This window comes from Rhincodon typus, chromosome 2 (assembly GCF_021869965.1).
Source record: "Rhincodon typus isolate 14 chromosome 2, sRhiTyp1.1, whole genome shotgun sequence".
Taxonomy (NCBI): Eukaryota; Metazoa; Chordata; class Chondrichthyes; order Orectolobiformes; family Rhincodontidae; genus Rhincodon; species Rhincodon typus.
In genome coordinates, this window is record NC_063333.1 from 63175384 (window position 1) to 63198106 (window position 22723).

The window sequence follows — 22723 nt, forward strand, 5'->3', positions numbered from 1 at the left end:
CAGCTGGAAGCTTGTAAATGTTATTCCCACTGTTCAAGAAAAGAAGCAAGGGAGAAAACCAGGGAACTGCAGGTCCATTAGCCATACACAGTAGTAAGGAAACTGCTGGAATTTATCATAAAGGCTGTGATAACTGGATAATTGGATAATATTTTCCGGTTAGATATAATCAGCATGGATCTCTTAATGGAAAATCAAATTTGACAAATTTGTTGGAGTTTTTTGAGGATGTTACTAACAAAATTGGCAACGGTGAGTTAGTGGCTGTAGGATAACAGAGTTAATTGAGTCGAAATATGATTCATCCTCAGGCTGTGAAGCCTGTAAACTACATGTGGTTTTGGTCTCCTTACTTCAGGAAAAATATCGTTGTCATAGAGGAATTGCAACAAAGGTTCACTAGACTTATTCCCAAGGTAGAGTAACTATCTTATTGTGGGAGGTTGGGCAATCTGGACCTGCTTTCTCTAGAATTTTGAAGAATCAGAAGCGACCTAACTGAAGCCTACATAATATATATATATCTACTTTGTTTATCGCATTAAGATGTTTTACCTGGTTGGGGATTCTAGGACCGGGGACACAATTTAAAAATACTGGGGATGCCACTTAGGACAGATGAGGAGAATTTTTATATACGGAAGATGGTTAATCTTCGGAATTCTCTCCCTCAGAGAGCTGTAAAAGCTCAGTCAGTGAAAATATTTAAAGTAGAGTTTAATACATGACTGATTCTCAGTGGTGTAAAGGGTTACCTGGGGATCATGTGGGTAAAAGGCATCAAAGTGTCCAATCAGCTATGATTGTATTAAATGATTGAGCAGTCTCAACAGGCTGCTGGGCCTACTCCTGTTCCTATGATTTTACGTTAAGTTCAAAAGCTGCAGTGAAACTAATGCACTCTCTCCAGGTCACAAGTCTGAGAAAAATTTATTGAGAACCTGGGCTGACCAAACATCAGCACCCTACCTATCTTGAGCTTCTTGGTTGGGTTCAAATGACAGCAGTGCACAAGGTTTGGCATAGATTCGGTTGGAATTGCTAGAAAGATGACATACTTAAGCATCACTCCACTCCAGATCTTTTGTCAATATTTACTGATTTTGCTCTTGGCTCTCCTGTAGCATCCACAAGACAGCGGAGCTATTTACCCATAGCTGGGAGTTTCTTCCAGGAATGCCAGGGCAGTTCCACACATCAGTGGGACTATGGAGTGTTTGATCTGGAGTTGAAACCTCTTCAGTGTTCCTAACAAAAGAATGAAATTTTGTGTGTGACCATAAGGAGATTGGAGTTACCAATGGAGGGGCTTTGCACTAGCAGGAACAGAAAAAACACATTTGCCTAATTTTTTGAAATGCCAGCAAAGAGAAAAAGAAGTAAATCAGCATGAAAAGAGTTAAAAGGCTTCACCCAGACCCTAAATGCTTTCACATTGACCTGTTAAAATATTTAAGATAGTGCATAAATGCTACTATAATATTATAAAGTGGCTTTTAAAAGAATATGGTGTTTACCCTGCATGTTGACAGTGTCAAATCCAGTATGTTCAGTGGTGCTCTTATGCCTGCTATGTTGCAAAGAGTAATTTAATTTGTAAAATTGGTTTTCTGTTCTGATATTTGCCCCATAGATAGACTTCAGTGGTTGTGCATTTCTTGGCTACTTCCTGCATTGTTAGTCCGTGTTTGGTGTTGTAGAGATACTACTTACTGCTTTACACCATCTGAATTGAAACAGATTCCCTGCATTTGTTCCCAGCAATCACACTTTACAGATGAACCACCCATGGGTGTATCTTAATATCCAGAGGCTCATCCTGCAGCTGATACATCTGAGGCTACTGATCCTTCCTTTACTTGTGGCTGTCCTTTAGAAAAATGTGTTTCAGATAATACATCAATTCTTAATCTCTTACACTCCAGTACAGTAGCTCATTGATGTGTACTACTACAACTACTAACATAACCTTCTTATTAAGACACCTTCAGGAAAGGTCAGCACATTAGCAATAGACATATATGGTTTATGGGTACTCATACTCCCACCATGAACTCACCAATCAAAGGATAACTTAATGCTCTAAAGGGTGAATTTCCACTTTAGTTCTCATGCTCATCAACAATAATATTGAAAGAATAGCCACGGAATTCCCACAAAAATTGAGGTAACTACTGGTTGCATCATGTTGCCAGGATTTTTCTCATCCATCAAGTTGTACTTGAGGAGTGGATTATAACCACCTTGATTTTGTGGTGAGCAGAAAATGAACAGTACTGGCCACTTATTACATTTGCATTTGCCCACAGAAATCAAGAACACTTTCTGTCAGCTTTCAGGAATTGATCTGAATAGACCAAGCAATGGTGTGTCTTCTCAACCAAACTGAAGAACTTTTAATAAGCAGCAGAGGGACGAGGCAAGGAATATTTAATTCAATGCCAAATCATGTAGAGAAAACAAAATAAAAGTGGGATTGTAAAATCAGATTGAGAGTGAGCAGGAAAAGACTGAACCAGCAAATAAAATGTTTTAAAAGTCTCCAACAATAATTAAGCCTTAGAGGAATGCAATTCTACATCAGTAAAGATAAATTTATATGCCAAACATTTTGTATGTTATTAGAATGGGATTCCATTCTATATATTTTAATCCTAAGTATCTTGGTGAAATACAAGTTTATTGAAGTTTCAGGAGGAGTAGGTCAAGCAGACAGCACCTTCCAGGCTTTTGCACTTAACTATACATGTAATAGCCTCCTTGTTGTTCTTGCTAATATCCATAAAGTGAAATACTGGAAGCATGAGGCACTACTTGAAAGCAGTTTCCATTTTGTCATTTTGCTCTTTTTTGATTGGAAATTATCCAGAATTTGAATAGTGTAGTGATTTCAATTAGCTCTTGGCAGTTTGATAAATAGTGGAGATGTTTGAAAATTTGAGATGAATCATCAGCATGTAAGCAGGACACAAGTTTCTATTGTTATTCTTCATATTGCAAATAATTGATCAAAGCTGTGCTACCTAAGGGAGCAGAAGAAATGTTTGGGTACTGGGCCTCCTTTCCAGCTGTTTTTTGTATATAGTGAAGAACAATATTGGCAGTTGCTTGTGAGCAGATCTTGGCTGGAGAAGGTGTATAGTGCAAAAGGGACAAAAGGAGAAGAAATAAATGATGACCAGAACCAAATCCAAATCAAGAAGAACACCATGTAAAAAATGTTATGATCTTAATGAGAACAAAGCTGTTTGGATTTCCAGCAGCACTACTGATGTATTAAATAACAATAAAATCATAATGTCCTGGAACACGCAAAGCAACTGTTGCTAATATCCCATAAAATATCACTATACACGTTTCTTTTGCATTTCGTGTTTTCAAGTTATTTACTCTAATGTAAAATATTTGCAGCTATAGTGACAGTACACTATTTTTCATTACTCTCCTCTGATTTTTCTTAGATGGCTTGCTGACCTTTCCTCTTAACCTTTATTCAAAGCATCATGTTGCACCTTGATTGAGGAGCACAGGTATTATTGCAGGAGGTGACAGCTGATGGGGAGACTGGAACAGAATATTTCAAACGTCTACCATCCACTGAAAATCTAAAAAAATGCCAGACTGTGATGCTTGAAATATACTAGTCACTTTTTATTGCTCAGATTTAGTACAAATAACATGACTAATTCAATATAAGTATGGTATGCAATACAGAATGTACAAAAACACCATTCATTCAGTCCCATTTTATGTTCAATATAGCAAAAAAAATCTTTATCCACACGATCTTTTGTTTATATTTCCTTGCAGTCATTCTTGATGCAAGTGGCCTGGTGATCAACTCTCCAAGTGCCATCTTCATAGGAGCAATGGCAAGTTGTGCATTCATCAATCTTCACCTCTCGTCCAGCTGGGATTATAGTGACTCCTGCAAAACAATTGGGTCCTAAGAGAAAAACAGTATTGTCATTATTTGTTATTGTGTGTACATACTGGGATGTCCAACACATGGCAAATATTGAAAGTAAATTATTTTACAATCCCGTCCAATGTACAAATTGATTCTCAAGTATCAAAATAATATGTAAAGTATAATGATTTTTAATAGTTTGAAAATATCTACATTTTCTGGTGATGTGTTTTAACAAAAATAGGTTCTATTAAAATAAAGATACTGACAATACACAGATAAGCATATTTTATTAAATTTCATTAATTTACTATTTTTCTCGTTGTGGAAGTTGTAGATTGTTCAGTCTTGAGGGCATGGTAAAATGGCTGCAAAATCATCCAATCTTTCCAAATCTGAAGTATTATAATAAACTAACCGACAATGGAATAATGTGGTTACTAGAAATGTACATTCTTATCTATTTAGTTTAATAAGAACTACTTTCATTTTTCCTGCTTGATATTGTGTTAATTTGCTGCAATATGGAGCATCATGTATTAGAGCTAATTTTTTCAAACACCAGCTGTTTGGGCCTGCGATGCCAGCTATGTTTCTGTTAATTTGATTTGATTTATTTGTTGTCATATGTACCTTGTTACAAAATACGGTGAAAAGTGTTCTATAGTTTCACCGCTCTATGGCACCATCTTAAAATACCAAAAAATAAACCAAGACAGAATATAAAGGCAGAAAAATTAAGGGATAAAGAAAGTGTCCAACTTTACAGTTCTTCTTGTTAAGAGCTCCACCATGGGCCATGGGCCTGGTGGCCAGGCACAAGTCCCCTTCGTAGTGCCACTGCTGGTCACTCTTTGATGCCATCTTGCCTCCGCTGATGTCCTTGCCTCTGGGCTCACCTTGTTGATGCCGCCGGGTCTCATAATGGGCCCAAGCCCACCTCTGTCGCTGCCTCCATGAATCTGCACTGGACACAGATGCTGCTGGGAGCCCAAAACTGCCTGTGCAGCAGCAGCAACAGCCATGAGTCAGTGCCAGGAGCGCCACGAAGATGCGGAAGTCGTTGGGAACCCAAACTCATCTTCGATGCCGCTGCCGCGCATCTGCATGCTGGACCTACTCTCCACTGCCGATGGCGTCGCCTCACCCGAGCTCTTCACTAACAGATGAGTAAAATAAAATAAACCAGAGAGAAAAGAAAGAAACAAAAAGAAAAGCAGACGAGCCCCGGACTCAGAAACCCTCCTCCACCTCCATCTTACAGGGAGCCAAAAGGCCAGTTCTTTAAAGTTAATGCAGTACACAGAAATAAACTGTTTCCAGATGTTGAAAAAAACTGAGAAAGTCATAAACAAGCTTTTTTATAAACCTGAAAGTAATTGCCTCAAAACGTGGTTAGTGATTACTGATTAGGGCAGCATGGTGGCTCAGTGGTTAGCACTGCTGCCTCACAGCACCAGGGACCCAGGTTTGATTCCTCCCTCAGGTGACTGTCTGTGTGGAGTTTGCACATTCTTCTCATGCCTGCATGGGTTCTCTCCGGGTGCTCTGGCTTCCTCCCACAGTCCAACAATATGCAGGTTAAGTGGATTGGCTATGATAAGTTGCCCATAGTGTCCAGGGATGTGTAGGTCACATGAATTAACCATGGGAAATGCAGGGTTACATGGGAAAGGAGGGTGGGTCTGGGTGGGATGCTAACTGATGATTGCAGAATGTTTACTACCATTTATGACTTGACAGATACTAGAACAGTCCTTGCCCACAAAAGCAAGACCTGGACAACATTTGGAGTTGGACTGATCTGGTGAGCAATATTTGCCACATACCAGACCAATCTCCAAATGAGCAAGAATCTAATCATCCCTACATTGACATTTGATGGCATTGAGAAACAGAGTTAAGATTAACACTGACATAAAGCTGAGCTGGACCACCCATATAAAGTATGATGGGTCAAAGCTGAGGTTGGAACCTGGAGATTTTGCAACCAGTAACTCACTTCCTGAAATCACAAAGACACAGGTATCTTTCATTTTTCTTAGGTTAGGATTGTGATGGAAATCCTCTCCACTTGCCTGGGTTGGTGTTCCAAAAAAACTCTCAAAACATTTGATAACATCTAGGATAAAGCAACCTTTTATTCAGCACACTAACCATACCTTTGAACATTCACACCCTTCAACACCCATGCACAGTAGTGGCAGCAGGTCTGACAGCATCTGTGGTGAGAGATTTCAAATGTTGGCTCTGTTTCTCTTTCCACAGTTGCTGCCAGACCTGCTGAGTTTCTCCAGCACTTTCTGGTTTTGTTTCAGATTTCCAGCATCTGTAGTTTTTTGAGTTTTATTGTAGTTGTGACAGTCTCCGTTGTATTATGGCACAGATTCCATATAGAGTCATAGAGATGTACAGAATGGAAACAGACCCCTCTGTCCAACTCGTCCATGCTTATCAGATATTCTACAATAATCTAGTCCCATTTGCCAACATTTGGTCCATATCCCTCTAACGCCTTCCTATTCATATACTCATCCAGATGCCTTTCAGATATTGTAATTGTACCAGCCTCCATCACTTCCCCTGGCAACTCATTCCACACACGCACCACTCTCTGCGTGAAAAGGTTGCTTCTTAGGTCCCTTTTAAATCTTTCCCCTCTCACTTTAAACCTATGCCCTCTAGTTTTGGGCACTCCTACCCTGAAGAAAAGACTTGGCTATGCACCCTATCTATGAACCCCATGATTTTATAAACTTCTATAAAGTCAGCCCTCAGCCGCTGACACTCCAGGGAAAATAGCCCCAGCCTGTTTCGTCTCTCCCTATAGCTCGAACCCTCCAAACCTGGCAGCATACTTGTAAATCTTTTCTGAACCCTTTCAAGTTTCACATCATCTTTCGTGTAGTAGGGAGACCAGAATTGGTCCAACCAATATTCTGTATAACCACAACATGATCTCCCAACTCCTATACTCAATGCACTCTCTAATAAAGGCAAGTGAGCGAAATGCCTTCTTTCCTACCCTGTCTATCTGCGATTCCACTCTCAAAGAATTATGAAGCTGCACTCCAAGGCCTCTTTGTTCCTCAACGCTCCCTAGGACTTTACCATTCAGTGTACAAGTCCTGCCTTGGTTTGCCTTACCAAAATGCAGCACCTCCCATTTATCTAAGTTAAACTCCATTTGCTATTCCTGGGCCCATTTGCCCATCTGATCAAGGTCCCATTGTACTCTGAGGTAATGTTCTTCACTGTCCACTACACCAGCAATAGGTGTATAGGTCTATATCTTTGAGACATTTACATGATATCACAACAAGTGACATTCTGGTGGAAAGGTATATGCTCCACCTTTAGTCTCTCTCTCTGTATAATGGACTCAGTGTAGTCAGTCAGTTGTGTAGGTAATGTAAAGGAACATCAGCACGCCCGGAACCCAGAATATGTGTGTAAGTCTGTAATATGTTAGCATTGTAACAATTAGTGTTCTAAATAAACTCCGTGATGACTGATTCAACAAGAACTCAGTTTTTGTGGTATTTGGGCTAACATAGGAAACCGCAAGGAGCATCAGCCTGCCATCCACAAATTGCATTATAGTAACCCATCTCCTTTGACAGTGTGTTCCAAAACCTGTGATCTCAACCACCAACAAGGACACAGCAGCAGATGCATGGAATACCATCACCTGGAAGTTCTCATCCAAGCCACACACCAAACTGACTTGGAACCATTCCTTTACTTCTGCTGAGTCAAAGTCCAGAAACTTCAAGCCCACCAGCAGTGCTTTTGTTCACTTACACCACATAGACTTCAGTGGTTCAAGAAGTGAATCATCACTGCCTTTAACAGTAACTACAAATGGGCAATAAATGTCGATCTACTTCACAAGAACAGTCTTATATAAATACATAATGGCAGGACTAACAAGGCATTGAAATATAGACTCAGTTGAAAGACAGTAAAATGTCTGAATAGAGAGGGAAGGTCGTGAGTTCAAGTGTACAATTTCATGAACTTGTAAATGCAAAGGGCTGATTTTCATTTCTGGTTTTGCCTAAAAGGAGTGCAATATGCTTACATGATGGATGACAATGTTGAAAACTCCTTTGCAAAGTTTTTCAAAGCAACATTGAATTGAATCACTGCCCAACCAAATGCCAAAGTGTTAGCAGAGTATATTTAAGGATTAGAAAATTGTCAAGTCTTTGTCTGAGAGATTTCCTCCTGTGTCAACACAGATAGGAATCAGTCAAAAATATGTAAAAACGATGAATATGAACCACTTTGTTGCTTCAGATTAATGTAAGTATTCATGTCACATTGCTCAGCTTGCCAAGCAGAGTAGCTTTCTTTGGAAACACAGACTGATTAGCAATGTTGGTACAGTATTATTTTTATTCTTTTCACTAGTCATCCATAATGCAAGGAAATGAAAATAATTTTAAAAATAAAAATTAGTACAACTCGCAGAACAATTATGCAATTGTACAATGTTGCAAGTAATTCTCAATGGCTCCAGAGCCAAGCAATCAAATTTCTTTCTTAAAGTCCACAAGAGCCTACTTTAACACCAACCTCTGAGACAACATCCCATTCCTGCAGTTTGACAATTCCATTTAATATGCCACCTGTACTAGTGACTCAATTACCGACAATTACTGCTGAATTGAAGGCAATACTGTGGACTTGCACCATGGGGACTGGACAAAAACAGTCTGAGCTCATTTCAGAATCTTGCAGCTGTCAGAGTTTGCAATCTGGATTTGAACTCAGAACAGTCTTCACCAACTCGCTTGCCCTCTCATATCATGTAAATTTCTGCCATAAATTACAAAAATTAATGGAAGGTAATAGCACTTCTGAATTCTCCATGCGACCAGTTAACTTTAAGTCATTCTTTTAAAAAGGTGCTTCCATTCAAATCTCCAATGGTTTAAAAAGATTTGTCAGTTTTGGCAAACATCGCAAAGTATATTCATGTGTATTGTTGTGGGATTCACATTCTACAACGCTTTTCCTGTAGTTCTGTAGCCTGAGGGATGGCAATACTGATTTCAGATCACATTAACAGCAGTTACTGTGAACTGCTTCTCAACAACCATCAATGCTGATGTACCCATGATAGGAAGAAGGATCATTGCTGATGTAGAATATGCATCAAACAGAAGCTGAAGATTATATGAATTTTTAATTTCATTTTATAAAACAGCCAGGAGTAATACAGCAAAGCACTTTCATTGGCTTATTTCCCAGACTTGTACATTTTGAATATGGCGTTAATTTTTAAAAAAAAGCCTACATAAAGGAACTACAAAATATTTTGTCATCACTGTAGAAATTAAGGGCTTCATATCACTTTATGCATTCTATCAAATTTTGTGCTCTCTTTTTCGAGCATAATGCTTTTGAGGAGAATTTTATCTTTTTTTTAAGCCAAAACAGTGTAAGTGCTGTTATTTGTTGTAAATTGGCAGGAAATCTCAGAATCCAAACAGCGTGGAAGCAGGCCATTCAGCCCATTGAGTCCACACTGAATCTGCCTTCACCACTGTCCCAGGCAGCACATTCCAAATCCTAATAACTCTCTGGGTAAATAAATTTCTCCTCATGTGAATGCTAGCTCTCTTGCTGACAATCTTGAAGTTGTGACCCCTAGTTACTGACATACCAACTAGTGGAAACAGAATATCCTTCATTAGCCTGTCAAAATTGTTCATAATTTTGAAGACCTCAATAAGGTCACCTCTTAATCTTCTGAAGACCAATCTCTCTAATCTTTCCTTGTATCTAAAATCCTTCATTTCTGGTATCATTCTGGTAAATCTCCTTCAAAATCTCTCCAGGGCTTTAACATCCTTCCTTAAATAAGGTGTCCAGAACCTTTAATGAAGCATAAAGAAATGAAAACAGTCAAGAAACAAGGGACTTCTGAACTTAAAAGCAATTTATTTATTCTTTGAACTTTAAAATTGAGCTTTCATTTCTTTAATTATCATTCATTCACATCAGGTAAAGCATGTTAAAAGAATTGCACATGGGGAGGCTTTACCAAGGAGGAGGCAATGGTCTAGTGGTATTATGGCTGGACTGTTAATCCAGAGACACAGATAACATCCTGCAGACCTGGGTTAACAGCCAGAACATAGAACATAGAACATAGAACATTACAGCGCAGTACAGGCCCTTCGGCCCTCGATGTTGCGCCGACCTGTGAAACCAATCTGAAGCCCATCTAACCTAAACTATTCCATTATCATCCATATGTTTATCCAATGACCATTTAAATGCCCTTAAAGTTGGTGAGTCTACTACTTTTGCAGGCAGGGCATTCCACGTCCTTACTACTCTCTGAGTAAAGAACCTACCTCTGACATCTGTCCTATATCTATCACCCCTCAATTTAAAGTTATGTCCCCTCGTGCTAGCCATCACCATCCGAGGAAAAAGGCTCTCACTGTCCACCCTATCTAATCCTCTGATCATCTTGTATGTCTCTATCAAGTCACCTCTTAACCTTCTTCTCTCTAACGAAAACAGCCTCAAGACCCTCAGCCTTTCCTCATAAGACCTTCCCTCCATACCAGGCAACATCCTGGTAAATCTCCTCTGCACCCTTTCCAATGCTTCCACATCCTTCCTATAATGCGGTGACCAGAACTGTACGCAATACTCCAAGTGCGGCCGCACCAGAGTTTTGTACAGCTGCAACATGACCTCATGGCTCCGAAACTCAATCCCTCTACCAATAAAACCTAACATACCGTACGCCTTCTTAACAACGCTATCAACCTGGGTGGCAACTTTCAGTGATCTATGCACATGGACACCGAGATCTCTCTACTCATCCACACTACCAAGAATCTTACCATTAGCCCAGTACTCTGTATTCCTGTTACTCCTTCCAAAGTGAATCACCTCACACTTTTCCCCATTAAACTCCATTTGCCACCTCTCAGCCCAGCTGAGGGTTCAATTTGAATTCAATAAACAACTGGAATTAAGAATCTAATGATGACCATGAATCAATTGTCAGGAAAAACCAATCTAGTTCAGTAATGTGCTTTAGGGAAGGAAACTGCCATCCTTAGCTGGTCTGGCCTACATGTGACTCCAGACCCATAGCAATGTGGTTGACTCTGAATTGACCTCTGGGCAATTAGGGATGGGCAATAAATGATGCCTAGACAGTGATGCCCTCCTCCCATGAATGATTAAAGGGGGATAAAAAGTTTTGCAGGACCTGTACTCAGGTTAAAAAAATGCATTTTTATTTGTTCTGGGGCATGTGTATCACTGACTGGGCCAGCATTTATTGTCCATTCCAACTTGCCCTGGAGAACGTCGTTGTGAGCTGCCTTCTAGAATTGCCTGCAGTCCTTGTACCACAAAGTAGCCTGGCAGGAGCATTGAAGCATAAGGAGTCTGTCGAAGCTATCAATGAGCTGCAACTGTCAGATGGTTGCTCTGACTTTCAAGTCGGGAATTGACTTTGTTAATATCATGGATGCAGCAGCTGAAGAAGGTTGGATCTTTCCCTCCCAGTTGTACATAAACTGCATGGGCTGCAGCACTTTAAGAAGGCAGTCCCTTTTTAAAGGTGCTGAAAAAATGGGAAACAATTACTGCTCCAGTCTGTAATACTATCAACCTATGAAAGAATAAAAAAAAAGTGCTGAGGGCATTGAGGCACACTTGCATTGATTTCTTAGTGTTGAGATGATTGGCGTCCAACAACGACAACCATCTTCCTTTGGGTATGCTTCTAACAATCTTTGCCTTTATCTTTACATGCTAGTGCTGACATTTTCAATCATTTACCAACATGTTACTTAGTCTGTCTTTTGAGTGCTAACTCTTTTTTTTAATTTCAGTTCTTATGTTATAACTGTAAATTATTACCTCAGGGACAGCAAGACTGTCCGTGGACATAGAACACACTTGTTTCGTCTTGTGAAACAAATTGAAGTTTATTTTCATAACTGAAGAATACTCATTTACTTAACTATTAACAATTGTGATTTTATGTTCAGATTTGAAGCATCAAGCTGTTTTAATAAAACCAAGGAACAGAGAGTTGAAATATTGTTTTTTTTGATGGACTGGTAAATCGAATGGTTCTATTCATGTTACCCCTTGTAATTATTTACAATCAGAAGGCTTTAGACATTAAAACATTATATTAACTGTTAGAAGAATATTACATTACTGTTGGAAAATACTGTTACATGTTGTTCTAAAATAATGCATTTGATTGGTTTTATGAAAACATTTAACACCAGAGTACTAGTTTAGAGATCCACAGATGCCTATTCTTCACACTATCAATTACATTAAAAATATAGATTTGACAACTATTCCACAAGATTAGCTACTTATTGTTTAGCATTACATGCTATTTTTCATTTTCACTTTTTTCCTTTATAAAGTGCTAATATAATTTTACTTTGAGAGTTGATTTTTCTGGTGTTATATACTTTTAGCTTAACAACTTCCTCACCTCCATCTTTAGTGCCCTGTCTCCAATAAAACATTTACTGTCTCTATTCCTGGTTGATCCCTCAGCTTGGCTTTTATCATCACTCCCCTAAGGTCAAGGGTCACAGACCTGACAGTACCTGGCATGTAATCGGCTCATCCTCTATCACTGATCTTAATGGATCAATACAAGAGCCATTGAGCCTTGCTCTCCTCTGCCAAAAGTACAATTATCAATTGAATATCTTGGAATGCAGTGATGTCTCCTATATCCAGAATGGTGACCTGGAAGCTGTGGCCACTTTTTTCTTTCAAAATGTTTTGAATTTGCTGAATGTGGCTTCTCTCTCCATTACCTGCAATGGCAAGTGGCAGACCCCACCATATAAACGTCTCCTATTGGCTCCTCAGTGTCAAGAGCCAATCTGTCAACCTTAAATTGGGACCCTAAGGCCACGCAAGGGTGTTGCCATGAGGTCTGCTAGTGATATAGGGTGTTTGTTATCACCAGGCTATGCTCTAGGCATCTTGTCAGGAAGAGGATTCCACTGGTGTTTAACTTCCCTACACCTTCCTTGTCCATCACACCTTTCCAGAGGTTTATGTCCCTTCCAAGTCTGGCATTGAAAATGCCTCAGCTTGACTCCCTTTGGGACATGTAGGAGGTTTCAAAAGAGAGTTGGATATATATTTGAAAGTGAAGAAGTTAGAGGGCTACGGAGATAGGGCTGGAGAATAGGACTAACTTGGCAGCTTTTCAAGAGCTGGTACAGGGCATGATGGGTCAAACAACCTCCTTCTGTACTGTAACATTCTATTACATCCAGTTCTAGTTGGAACAAATCCTGATGAGATTGGGAAGATACTCAGGCGTAAATCATCGATAACCAAATGGGGAAAGATTAGCACATTTCTGGGACAATGGTCCAGTGTGCTTAATCAGCTGCAATCATGCAACCTTTTGCTTTATTTATTTTAAAAGGATTCAACCAAACACAACTGAGACTTCCAATATTCAATCTTGTTACTTCTCTCACATATGTCTACATATATGCTTATTTAAACTTGTAGAACTAATTGGAATAATTTTCTAATTAGTGGGACAAAGTAGCACAAGAAAATTTATTAGAATACCTAAAACCCTATGGCCACATGACGTTTTACTAAAGTACTACAGTAAGACAACACTTTCGCACCACAGGAAACAGAATTAAAGAACAACTATAAAGTAACTGTATTATCAGGTAAAAAATCAAATTAGAAATCCATTATATTCATAATCCATTTCCAAGATAATTGACTACACCTAAAGGGATATAATTAAAATTTTAAAAGTTAAAAATAAGAATAGAACTCAAACATTAAAGGGTAAGAGAGTTGTGAAATAAGTTAAAAGGGGCATATGTTGAAACAGATATGTGGCCTAATTGAACAACTACATGCAATTCTGGAAAGACAAAAAAAAACTGCAAAAGCAGGCTGATGGCTAGGATCCCTGAGAAAGGAATAGTTTTGCTGGGCCTAATGGTCTTTCGAACCTTTATTAAAAAAGGGATGAATTCAAAAGGTAAGAAGCTATGTGCGGAACCTTACCAGTTCCTAATCAATGTGGGCATTAGCAAGTCAGTTTGGAAAATATGGTGAGGTCGGCAGAAATGCGATTCTTGATATTGAGGAAAAGAAGTTTAATTCTTGTTAGTGATTGGACAGAGGATCGCCATGCAATTAGTACATAATTTCATTTCATTAATATGAATTTTCAAATTCTCCCACCTGCTGGGTAGAAACTAGGCAGCAATAATTCCCAATTTAAAAGTCAGTGAGGGTACCTGGCAATTCCAGTTCTCCCATTTAGACAACTGTCCCCAGCATAGTAGGCCGTGAATGCCCACCCCTCCAGTTAGCGGAGGTTGGCCTCACTGCATCTTCATGGCACATCTCTGGCCCACTTGCAATACAGTTCTACACTTCAACACTGCACCAACATCTTAAATGGAATGCTGCTGCCAGGACACTTTACACACAGGGACAGACACCCAGCAAACAGATTTGACCAGTTGCAGCTCAGGGCTCCTCCTTTACTCTATTAGTGCTCATTCACTTTACAAATACTTAGTCTCTGACTTGCCTTTTTGTGCTTTATCCCCGCAGCCAGAGCTGAAAGGCTGACAGTTCTTCTGTCTTGCCTTGATTTTCAGTGCAGACAGAAAGCCAGGCAAGTTGTCCTGGGTGTTAGCAGGGATGTCTCACTGGGGTGGACATGATATAAGACACCATGCTCCATCATCATGTGCCAGCAGCTTACACAGCAAACACACTGCATGTCTTTTAACTAAATGGCTGTGTTTCAAAATCTAAGGGGAGTAGTCCTCAGTCAGGTCAACGGAAACAACTTTTGATCAGGACACAGCAAGTCAAGGGCATTGTCTGATATCATTCCCAGTGCTTGCTCACAACCATTCAGCTGCCTGAAGTGGTAAGGGTCAGGGGGTCTGCATCACTACAGACTGTGGAGTAGGCTACAGTCGGTTCTGGGGAATAGGGGTGTGGGGAAAGGACTGTCAGCTCTATGAAAATCAGGAGGGGTAATAAGGGGCCACTGTTGTGGTAGGGAAGCTAACCAACTCAATTCTAGAAATTGGAGGCTGGGATGTAAAGGGAACTATAATTGTGAAGGGAAGAAACTTAATGAATAAGGACCGAAAGAACTGCGGATGCTGTAAATCAGGAACAAAAACAGAATTTGCTGGAAGCTCAGCAGGTCTGGCAGCGTCTGTGAAGAAAAAAATTAGAGTTAACGTTTCGGATCCAGTGACCCTTCCTCAGAATACCTTCTGAGGAGGAGGAGTCACCGGACCCGAAACATTAACTATGATTTTTTTCTTCACAGACGCTGCCAGACCTGCTGAGCTCCCAGCAACTTCTGTTCTTGTCCCTTAATGAATAAGGGTTGGTGGATATGATAGTGCACTGGACAAAATAGGCTATTGGGTTCATGAATGGTCACAACTACCCTGGCTTCGATGGGAGGACTGCGCAGCATGATGGATGACACGGCTAAGAGTGGCCACCCCTGCTGACTACTCATACTTCTCAGTTCAGTTACAGCCATTCATTCATTCTAAAAGCTATGTCATCCATTAACTGCAGTATTTTAAAGACTGCACCAGAACTGCAGTAACCTCCAGTGGAAAACCCCTAGGTCAGGGCTAATGCTGGAAGATGAATTTATAATTCACAGAGGGGTGTGGGAATGTGTGGAGAGTTAGTACTGACCAGGTGAACTCCACCTTCTGCAAAGAGGCAGCCACTGCATGTCTATCTAGTAAAATGATCGGCAGCATGTGAGAAAAGGTCTGGCAGCTACAATTGCAAGAAAGAATACAATTGAATCCAGTGATTTCCTATTGTAAAAATGGTGCCAGTTAAAATTCCACCAAATTTTCTGATCTAAATTAGGAATTTTCTGACAATCACTTTTCTTCACTCTGAATCTATTAAACAATCTGTCATGACAAAATTTCACCGGCGCACGGAGGCAAAAGCTAGGAAAAGAAAGCCAGTAGCACTTGGATATGAATGTACTCGGTGTTCTGGATACCCATGTTGAGCTACTCAAGAACAATTGGGCCAGTATATGCCATTTTCAAATTTGTCTGGTTTATTCTTTGCATGTTTTGAAATGTTAGGAAGCTTTTTATCTTTTTAATTCTTCGCTGAATAAATAATTAATAGGAAAACAATGCAGATTTTTGCAAATTAGCTGTTTGCATGTATTGCGGAATATAACCAGCATGAATTTCTTTAAGGTTTCCCCAAATCATCTGCTGTAACTTCAAGGAAAGATTACAGGAAAACTGGTTAAGTTTTTGTTTTGGAGTTGGAGGGAAAGAAATTTGAATTTATATCGCACCTCTCACAAACTTTCATGATGTTCTAAAATGGTTCACAATCAATTAAGGACATTTGTAATGTAATCACTGTTCTAAGATAGGAATTACAGAGCTTGATGTTTTCCACTGGAGGTTACTGCATTTCTGGTGCAATCTTTGTAATATTGCAGTTAATGGATGACATAGCTTTTAGAATGAATGAATGAATGGCTGTAACTGAATTGAGAAGCATGATTGGCCAGCAGGGGTGGCATACTCCCTGTCATGTCTCTAAATATGTTCACAGCAATTCAGCGATAGGGGAGCAAAATGATTGGACAATGAGGGCAGGAAGCCAGTTAAGAGTGTGGTGCAGGTAGACTGCAGTGAGATGTGTGACAGAGATACTGGTAGTAATTCTGAGTCAACAGGAGGCCTGGGCCATTCTGAAGATATGTTAACACTGTGTGAGAGGACTGTGGAAAAGAAGCAAGTGGCCCCAGTGCCAACCCTGGGGTTTGGAACCAGGCAATATCAGGCAGCTCTTTCAGGGTTAGGACTTGAAGCAAAATAAGCCTGGGGCATTGGGCCTGTCCTCATAGGAAATGGGCCAGGGTGCTGTGGAGCCTAGTGTAAGACTTCTGCTCCTTCCAGTCCCATGCAATCAAATAAAACTTAGCTTCAGAGTGCCTCTTCTGATGGAGCATCTCAGTAACAACGGGCAGTTGAAGAAAGAGGATGGAGTGTGCATGGTGCATGCTTTGCACAATGCTATCCCAAAATTCTAACTGGATTCCAAGATTACTAAAAAAGCCTATTGCATGATTCAGGATTAAAAAACCTTCTTGTTCTGTTTCTCTTCCTTCCAACTGCGTTTCTGTTTTATATTGTGCAGCATCAAAAAGGAAAATTGCTCCTCAACTTGGCCAGTTTTTCCTTTGACGTGATTTTTAATATTAAACACAGGAGGAAAGGAGCTGGCTGTGTCATCTGCCATGCCTGGTGCTCAGTTGTACCTGGAAGAAACAGCATGTTCAGCAGTTTTTTAATTCATTCATGGGATGTTGGTGTCATTAACTAGGCCAATATTTATCATCTTCCCTACTTGCCATGTAGCCGGTGGTGGTAAGCATGTTTCTTGACCTGCTGCAGCACTCGGTATGTTGATACACCCACTTTCAGAGACAGTGCTCCAGGATCTTGACACAGCGACAATGATGAAACAGTGACATATTTCCGAATAAGGATGATGCATGACTTGAAGTAGCTCAGGAACGCCTATAACTTGCATGTTTCTACCAGGTTGCTTTGCAAACAGACACACACATATACACTACTCATGCAATTACACAGGATGCATCTAATGGCTCTTGGCTTGCTCTGTTAGTACATAGAATCCTTAGTGCTCAGCTACAGGTTGCCAGCTTCTTTGGGCTGCATTCCTTTTTAGTGTGGAGAGAGAGGCAGGCAGTTTATCACACTGGCACAGTTAGTGTGAGTGAGAGGCAGTAGAGAGAGAAAAAGGTAGCGTGCAGATCAGAGATCATTGAGCTATCTCCTGCACTGCTGTGCATTCATTTGATGTGGGACACGGGACTGAGCCAGGCTGTTGCCTGTGCGTTGGTCAGACTGCGTGGTCTCCTGCAGATAATATCCTTCAGATGGATAAATGACTGGCCTCCTCTCCAACATTCCATTTGTCAAGACATTCAGGTCCCTGTTCACAAAGTGGGGTGTGAACTTTGTTTTGGGAATGTCCTTGGTGATAGTGGTTAAGCACCACTGTGTGAGAGGCAGTTCCTGGCTTTTAATGTCTGAAGTAGCACCAGCTGGGTTTTAAATATGGTACCAGCAGCATGAAAGGTCCAAGCAGCAATGAACACCTCTGTCCCTCCAGCCACGTGATTCCACAAAAGAAGCAAAGAACACAGTTGCATATTTGACGAGATGAAGGATGGACAATGTTGTGAGGAATGACAGTGGTGGATGGGAGAGGATGTGGCTGTTATGCGCTCCTCCTTTTTTGGGGGCAAGTTTCAGAGCTGAAGCTGATTTCCTCACTTTCTTGGAGCAGTAATTACTGTTTTTTGATAAGTTTTACATTGTTTTTGGAACTTTAAAAAATAGATCAAAACAATGATACTTTAAACAGGATGAAAGATAGAGTGCAGGAGGATAAGTTTGGGGACAGCAACCACACGGTAAGGTCAGAGACTGCAGAATTTCAAACGGCTCTAGAGACACCTTATAGGTTTATAAAATCATGAGGGGCATGGATAGGGTAAATAACCAATGTCTTTTTCCCAGGGTAGGGGAGTCCAAAACCAGAAGGCATAGGTTTAAGTGAGAGGGGAAATATTTAAAACCTGAGGGGTAACTTTTTCCATGCTGAGGGTGGTACATGTATGGAACGAGCTGCCAGAGGAAGTGGTGGAGGCTGGTGCAATAACAACATCTAAAAGGCATCTGGATGGGTACATGAATAGGAAGGGTTCAGAGGGTTATGAGCCAAATGCTGGCAAAGGGGATTAGGTCAGTTTAGGATATTAGGTCGGCCCAGGCGAGTTGGACTGAAGGATCTGTTTCGGTGCTATATGACTTTATGACTCTATGACAATGACAGGCTGAACATCACGAATTTCATTTGACAAAACATTTCAAATGTAAATGGGAAATTCTGCAAGACAGGCAGCTTGAAGCAAGGACTGTTTCTCAAGACAGAGGCATCCAGGACAGCTCTACTGAACCAGTCTACCAAAGGCCAGTGCCATAAGTCATAAGCATAGTTCAGAATCACGAAGTACTGTGAACATTAGTAACCTGTAATTCCAAACTGTTTTTTTCAAAAATAAGAATAGTGCAGCTAAAAATATCTGTGGAGATAAATTAAAAAGTGCCTGTCTGGAGAAAGAGAAAGAAACACATAGAATGTCACACTTAAGGATAAAAAGGGAACTTCAAACAACAGCTGTTCAAAGGGAGCAACAGGCAAATCAAATTGATTGGACTGCAACTACAAAGATCATAAGACGTTGACAACTCTCTGCTCAACAGGAAGACACCCGCTGCGGATGACATCACAAACTGCAGAGACAATTTGTGTTTTTCCTTTTGAAGAATACACAAGGACAGGAGTTAAAAAGCTAGTTTTAACTCTGTTCGGATGTATTAATGGAACTGAACATTCTCATGTGTACCAGTCTGGGTTCAAGCATTAACGTGCTGAGAAGATCACAGCTGAAGAGCTACTCAATAGCTACCTCTCATTTTGATTTTTATTGCCATGCGTACTTTACAGTCAGAATACAATGGAATACAGCAAAAGCTTTTATTTGTTGCCACGAAATTGTGCCATTTTAAATAATTTAACAATAAGGAAAAAATAGATATAGCTTGAAGAGAGTCCATCAGACCTGAACCAGCTCATCACTGACAATGACGCTTGTGCCGCTATCCCTCAGCCACTGCTTCATTGCCATCTACACTGGACCCAACCAACAGCAAAGTCACTGATCCTCAGGCGCTGTCCTTTGCTGCTGGGCTACCTCATTAACGTTATCTCTGCTGATGCAGCAGTCGCTCATTTCAGCTCTGTGCTTGGTCCAGACAAGTAATTCTGGGCTTTCTCTCCTCCGCACTAGGCCCACTCAAGGTCCCCGTCCTGGGCCTGGCTCCAGACCGCTCAAGGTCTGTGCACTGGGCTCTTGCTGCTGCTAAAGCCGTCCAAGCTCAGGTCAAGTAATTTTTAAAAAAGGGGGAAAAAAAAGAAAATGAAAAGTGGTCAGAGCTGATGAGCTCCAGCACAGGACCCCTACCCCACCACCATCTTGGACAGGACGTGTTGCAGATTCACTCCAAACGCTAGAAGCCAGGTAGCCAGCAGCAGACAAAAATGAAACAGGATAACAAAAGGACTCTCTCGCATGCTGAATGCTGGAATTCAGTCGTACTTAAAAGGAATCAGAACTACAGAATCACAATTTACAGAACTAAGGATTGTGAAACTGACGACTCAACTATCAATGTCAATGTGATGGAAATCTCTATTGCAGTAACCACAAAGTTCAATTCTCTCACTGTTCACAAACAATTCTGACTTTTGGGAGTCCCCTTTTATTTCTAATGAGTGAGAGTTGTGGTAGTATTTCTAATCACGTAAGGTATTTAAGAAACTCACTCTTTCTTCATTCAGAAAGCCTGGTTAAATTGCTCATTTTAAATCACAAGTTCATTTGGATTTGAGAGGAAGATATCCGTAAGGGAAGGGATCCGTTTTTAAATTAATCTTGTTGCAACCAACCAATAAGGTGGATGAATAAAGAAGGGGAGCCAGTTCATCCCTCCCCACCGAGCAGCTTATCAGTTCGAGTATCTCATCTGGAGCTGTAACCAATTGGGGAACCTCACCCATGCTCTTGTCATATCACATTAAAATGAAACAAAGGAGTCTTCACTCACTCCTGGGACCGTTTTCTCTCAAACTACCTTCGGGAATAACTTCTGACCATTCGACGAAAAAGCCATTGTACTTGATGGAAGTGATCTCCTTTTCATCTTCATAAGCAATTTTTATCCTTACTTTAAATCTTTAAGCTAATAACGTTATGATTATTTACTTATACAACCTTTAGCAATACTTGTGCAATGAACTAACCTTTAATCTTGTTTATCTGTGCTGCTGATTATTTTGAAGTTGAAACAATTATTTACTAATAGGGAGCTACATGAAAAACTAATACAATTTTTTATTTCCCTGAGGATACACTTAATATGCAGTTATGACAGCTACCAGTGACATGTTGAAGACCTAGCTTGTTGTGGTTTTGAAATGATACATTACAATTGTGATATCTCAATTTCTTAATGTTACGTCAACCCCAGACCTGTCCACTGTCTAAAATGTAATATTCCATATTATACTTATGAATGTGACATCAATCTGTGGAAAAAGGATCCCTAGTCTTTGATTAATGTGTCAAGTCTAGTGCTTTGTGATGCAGTCTGTGATTCTGTCCCAGATGTTGTTTATTCATCTGTGAAATTAGTAATATTTCTCAGTGCATTCATAGCCATTGGAAAGTATTTGATGTTTACTGACAGAAAGGGTTCAATTTTCACCTGATTTGCTTGGCAGGATTGACCCTGGATTCACATAACTTCATATTGACTTCAATGATAAATAACATTGGTCGAGTTGCAAAACCAGCTTTGCATGCAATTCTCAGTTTCCCCACTGAGTTAAGTTAAAGTCGTCCCAAAAATACTACTTCCAATGTGAACAGCATATGGATTGTGACTTTAGTTCATTTTCTAAAGTATCAGCAACCAAACTAATTTGATATATATTATACAAATAGATGCATGCTTGAGTAGGTATTTACTAAATTCAGCTATGATGTCTATCTCATACGCTGCAGACAAGGATGCCCCCAGGGATGGTATATGGGAGGGACCATGCAGATGTTATGGCAACGGATGAATAGACATCACCAGACAGGGATGTTCCCTCCCAATGGGGGAACACTTCAGCAGTAAAGGATATTCAGCCTCGGATCTTCAGGTAAGCGTCCTCCGAGGCGGCCTTCGAGATATACAGCAATACAGAGCAGAAACTGGTAGCCAAGTTCCATAACCGTGAAGACGGCCTCGACCTTGGGTTCATGTCGCGCTACATGTGGCCCCACCACATTGCTCTGTATCTGTAAAATCTTCCTTGCTGTCCTGTTTTGTAACTATCACCTGGATAAATTGTTATTATCTCTCTATCTTAATTAGTTTGTACAGTTTTGGATTATTTATTACTTTGGTTAGACCCTCGGCATGCAACTCTTATACCTAGCATGCTATTCCAGTCATTTGGTTTGTCTCCAGCACCACCTTATTTTTAATTTTTTGTAATTATTTCTCTGCCTCATTTAATCTGATCATAGGTTATCCCTTCACTTGTTATTCAGCTGTTGACACTTTATTCACACATTCTAACACTTCGGATCACTTGCAAGGACTTACTTTTGGACACTCCAATCACACCATTTGTATGATGTTTTGATCTCTCTGCCCATTGATCTCTCTGCCTATAAATTCTGAGTTCTCTGTGCTTCTATCTCACTTCACTTGATGAAGGAGCTACACTCTGAAAGCTTGTGATTTCAAATAAATGTGATAACCTGGTGTCATGTAACTTCTGACTAAATTCAGCTGACCAGATTTTAACTTCAATTGCATTAAATGCATTCAAACTTCCCAGCTAAACAGATACACATTCATTTCTCATCTTCTGAGAGTTCTTTCTCCTGCTAGGTTTATTCTCAGCTTCTTTTCTTTGGCTGATAGAATGCAATCTTTTTCTTCGATTTCATTTGATTTAATATTGTATGTCACATGTACTGAGATACAGTGAAAAGTATTGTTTTGTGTGCTATCCAGGCAAATTATACCTTACATAAGTACAACAGGAAGA

The 22723-nt window shown here is 40.2% G+C and overlaps 1 protein-coding gene across 1 annotated transcript in view; it reads right to left on the minus strand.

The window, feature by feature from the left end:
* Positions 1 to 3636: 3636 nt before the first annotated feature.
* The window catches only part of vwc2 (von Willebrand factor C domain containing 2), a 150118-nt gene continuing 131031 nt past the window's right edge, over positions 3637 to 22723 (minus strand). Inside the window, exon 3 of the mRNA XM_020512617.2 lies at positions 3637 to 3946. Coding sequence (XP_020368206.2) covers positions 3795 to 3946 — 152 coding nt within the window. The 3' untranslated portion in view covers positions 3637 to 3794. The remainder of the gene's footprint in view (positions 3947 to 22723) is intronic.